The sequence below is a fragment of the Odontomachus brunneus genome, unplaced genomic scaffold (assembly GCF_010583005.1).
Source record: "Odontomachus brunneus isolate Ranch 3 - 2012 unplaced genomic scaffold, Obru_v1 Obru_scaffold_363, whole genome shotgun sequence".
NCBI lineage: Eukaryota > Metazoa > Arthropoda > Insecta > Hymenoptera > Formicidae > Odontomachus > Odontomachus brunneus.
This window is the reverse complement of record NW_022639813.1, coordinates 18,702-23,168: the sequence shown is the minus strand read 5'-3', so window position 1 is coordinate 23,168 and position 4,467 is coordinate 18,702. Positions and strand designations below refer to the sequence as shown.

General features: G+C 30.8%; 1 protein-coding gene and 1 pseudogene across 1 annotated transcript in view; one reads left to right on the top strand and one right to left on the bottom strand.

Annotated features, from left to right (window-relative positions):
- LOC116853576 overlaps positions 1–1,662 on the top strand; it is a 3,826-nt gene extending 2,164 nt beyond the window's left edge. The window contains exons 4-6 of the mRNA XM_032834700.1: positions 754–1,023; positions 1,229–1,305; positions 1,398–1,662. Coding sequence (XP_032690591.1) covers positions 754–1,023; positions 1,229–1,305; positions 1,398–1,595 — 545 coding nt within the window. The 3' untranslated portion in view covers positions 1,596–1,662. The remainder of the gene's footprint in view (positions 1–753; positions 1,024–1,228; positions 1,306–1,397) is intronic.
- A 695-nt stretch (positions 1,663–2,357) lies between these two features.
- Positions 2,358–3,834, bottom strand: LOC116853578 (annotated as a pseudogene).
- Positions 3,835–4,467: the final 633 nt, after the last annotated feature.

The window sequence follows — 4,467 nt, the reverse complement described above, 5'->3', positions numbered from 1 at the left end:
GATCGATATCAATCACAATTAAACCGTCTGAATGAAGCATTGTTGGAAAAAAGGCCAGCAGTAGCCAGCAATCGACGTAAAGTCATGCTTTTGCACGACAACGCTCGACCACACGTTGCCAAAGCCGTCAAAGAAACACTGATGCAGCTCGAGTGGGAAGTTCTCCCGCACCCAGCGTATTCAGACTTAGCTCCTTCGGACTATTACTTGTTCCGGTCGATGCAGCACGGCTTGGTGGATACACACTTCAGAAATTACGAGGATGTGCGAAAATGGATCGACGAATGGATTGCATCAAAAGATCAATCGTTCTATCGTCGCGGAATCTACGCGTTGCCCGAAAGATGGGAAAAATGTATAGCTAGCGAGGGAAAGTACTTCGATTAATGTATTTTTTGCTTTTAATGTCGAAATAAATGAGTTTTTTAAACAAAAAACCGCAGGAACCAAGTTTACTACCTAATAAGTGTTTGTACAAATATCTCAGAGGTTTCTCAAGTCTAACAAGATTTAAATGGTAAGAAACTGAATCATTGTTATTTGTGTTATGTCTTATAAAGTCTGTCTACAGATTTTCCTCCATTTATAGTTATATTTTTTTTACTTCTGGTTATTGTTAAATTTCAAAATCTATTATTGGAATTGCTCGATTTCTTTAAGATGTTTTTAAAAATGTATAATATATAATTACTATTCACGCAGAAAATTTTCAACACTAACATATTGAAGTACAAAATATTTCTTTGTTTGCAGCTAATTCTTTGGATAATATCGATTTGTATGATAAGGACTTAATTCTCGATTCTATTTCCGACGACTGTTTACTTGAGAATAACTCTTCAGAACATAATGCAATAATTAGAATTGAAGATAACATTGATGTTACTCAGAATCTCGCTAACTGTGATTTAAGAAAGGCTCCAAAAAATATATCTTTTAGTACGATAAAAAATACTCAATCTCCATCATTAAGGCCAGCAAAACAATCTTCACCAAAAATTAATGTGCTAACTTCGAGAAAATGTAAGGTTAAATTACTATGTAGATTATAATATTTTCCAAATTATTTTTTGAAGCGTTTTTTTTTTTTTATATTTATATTTATAACTTGTAAAGCGTATTTAATTATAGCTTTTTACAGTTACAACTATGCATAAAATTTGTGTTGTTTTTTATAAAAAGTATGTTTCTCATCTTATTAATTATTTCATCTTATCAATTATTATAGTTAATCGAGTTACATCGTCTGGATCATTGAAGAAGCACTTCCAATTCATTGCTCAGAAACAGGCCGATGCTGAATTTGTAAGTATTTGCAAAATCTTCAATTAGCGTCGAATGTGATTTTTTTTTTAAAACAAATGTAGATAATTTGTGAATTTTATTCAAATTTGCAGATATATGCTGAGTCTGCCAAAATTCAAGCAGAGGCATCTAAAATGAACGCACTCGCAATAACTGAAATTGCACATGCAATAACAAAGTTAGCAGATACTGCTGCTGTACAAGCCATTAATGACAATGAACGAATACAAGTATTTAACAAACTTACAACAGTCTTAGAAAATCTGGCACCTACTTATCTTAACGAATAATTTCAATATTATGTGATCTCTCAGTTATAGTTTATTTTGTCATATATACTTCAAAAATTTTTTTTAAAACAAACAGTTCCTGGAGAATTCAAGACTGCAAGAACTTTTCTGCTAAATTTGATTCGTCGTAACGTACATTGCAATTTTTTAAGTATAATCTAATCTATAAGTACCTACAATTATTATTATTTGTATTCAATAATTTGTGTTATTTGAATATGAGTACATTAACGATAAACAATATTGCAATATTAAGTTAAATTTTAGGATAAACCGAGTTGTATTTTGTACTTTTATGAAGTTTTATTATGTATACGTTACAATACGTACAAACGCAAAGTTGTGATATTACTATAAGGATATATTACCAAAGAAATATATAATAATATATAGTAACGTATATATTTTAAAGCAGATTTGTTTCTTTTCCAATTATTTTAGTATTTATATTCAATGTGTAGGTATTGTTGATTGTATACAAATGCTACTTTTTAACTGAATAAAATTATTTGCAATTATGTCTGCTTTTCATTACACTAAAATAAATTAAAATGAACTCAATTATAATATAAAAATTTTTTATATTTTCTCATTTTATTTATATTTGATTTACAATTGAAAGATCGACTCACATAATTTGCCATATTAAAATTGGTTAAACATTTTCGATATAACCGAGTAACATAAGTTTAAGATTTAGTCTTTTTTTATCTTAAATTTACATTATATTTTATTTATACATTATTTATACATTATACAAGTTTATCTGCCAAATCTTTCTGCTATCAAACGGTCTTGGATGCGACGTGCGATAGCGAGAGATCCATGAACATTATTCAGATTAATATTAACATCATCACAATTTTCATACATATGTATGTTATTCAACTCATCAAATAGATCATTATCAAATATGCCGTGAGCATTCCGCATATTATGGAGGACTGCGCAAGCATTGACTATTCTTCCAGCAAAGCCAAGTTCATACTGCAAGACTCTGTGTCGAGAAAGACATCTCCAAGTAGATTTAAGTATACCAAAAAGACGTTCGATACAATTTCTTGCGCTACATAACGCTTCGTTATACGCAAAACGTGGAGTTCCTTCCGGTTCTCGGGGCAAAGGAGTTAACAGCCACGGTTCTAACGGATAACCTGAATCACCTGCATATACAAATAATCTACATTTATTTCAGCTTTGTTTAAAATTTTTTAATACAATTCAGATTAGTTACAAGGAACTTAAGAATTTATGCACTGGAACAATATAAAATATAGGATGTATTATGTAAAGTCAACAATACATCGACAATAAAAGCTTTCTACAATTTCTAATGTAAAAAATTATAATAACAATTACCAATAAAATATGTTCGTCGTTCACCACGATTGTATGCGCGTTCCATAACTCGTCGTGCAGCAGAATCATTCCATATATATGCATCGTGCCTTGCTCCGGGATATCTTGCATTCACATTAAGTATTTTCAAATTTAGGTCACATATCTAACAATAAGAGATCGAGCATTGAATGTAATTAGTTATTAATATATAAAACACGTATGAATCAATTATTTAAATATTTACCATTTGCACATTCAGTGAATGATATCCGTGGTGATTAACATAAGCTTCTTCATGCTCTTTGGGAGCAAGAATCGCAATTTGAGTGCAATCAATCGCTCCAAGAGCTCCTTCAAACGGCTGACGTGCATTTTGAAATTGCATTCTCGCTAACTGCCTGGCTCCAGAACTAATGGGGAATTGTACCCATTGTCTAAATATTAAATCATTGATCGCATCTGTCACTTTGTGTATACATCTGCTGATCGATGTCTGGCTCATGGAAATGCCCCACTAGTCACCTACAGGACGTTGAAAACAACCTGTTGCGTAAAACCTTACTGCCGACAATATCTATAAAATATATAAGAATATATCGTGAGGAAATTTAAATAAGAAAATGAATATAATCATTGTAATAAAAGAAAAATATATAGTAACAATTTGTATTACTTGTTTCTCTACAGACAACTCTGTGATTTTTGTCCGTTGCAATCGAGGTTCTAATGCATCAATGAGATCAAACATTAAGTCCGGTGTTAAGCGGTATAGTTCTTTAAATTCGTCATTTGTCAAATCGAATGGGTCTTCTGTTGCTCGCAACAATTGTCGTTGTGTTTTACGTTGGACTCAATCTTCCATCATCATTAAATGTAAACCAAGATAGGCGAGAGCCATCCTAAAACGAAAAGTAAGAAAATTATTTTATCAGAGAAGCTAAAACAATTTAAATCAACTATGATATATATTTTTATTTTACATTGCTCATCTAAAGTTGAGGCTGTTTTCCTTTTATATTTATCAACTTTGAAATAATAGACTTTGCATATATCACTTAAATATTTATAATTAAACAAAAATAAAGTACTTTAAACTAATATATATATTTAAAACTACTGACATAGGAAAGTCGTTTTCCAAAATTAATATTGAAACAGTATTACTGTCTACATATACGTATTACAGACAAAAATTAAAGATTCAAGGAACAGAAGTACTTATATACATACTTACTTTCGATTCATATTACCGTATTTGCTATTATTTGCTATATTTATTTATTCAATTAACTTTTTACAGCACTGTATCACACGTACACACATGCACACATTGTATACGTTTCACATTAACGTATTACCGACTCACATAAACTATCGTTAACGGCTTAGCAAGACCTCCGATATCGATCGCAACCTCATCAACACGGCTTCGATACTTTTCGGAATTTAACAATTCAAATTATCGAGAGTTGTCGATAACTACTACCCACATAGCACGTAATATTACAGTAATATCACAGTAATATTGCAA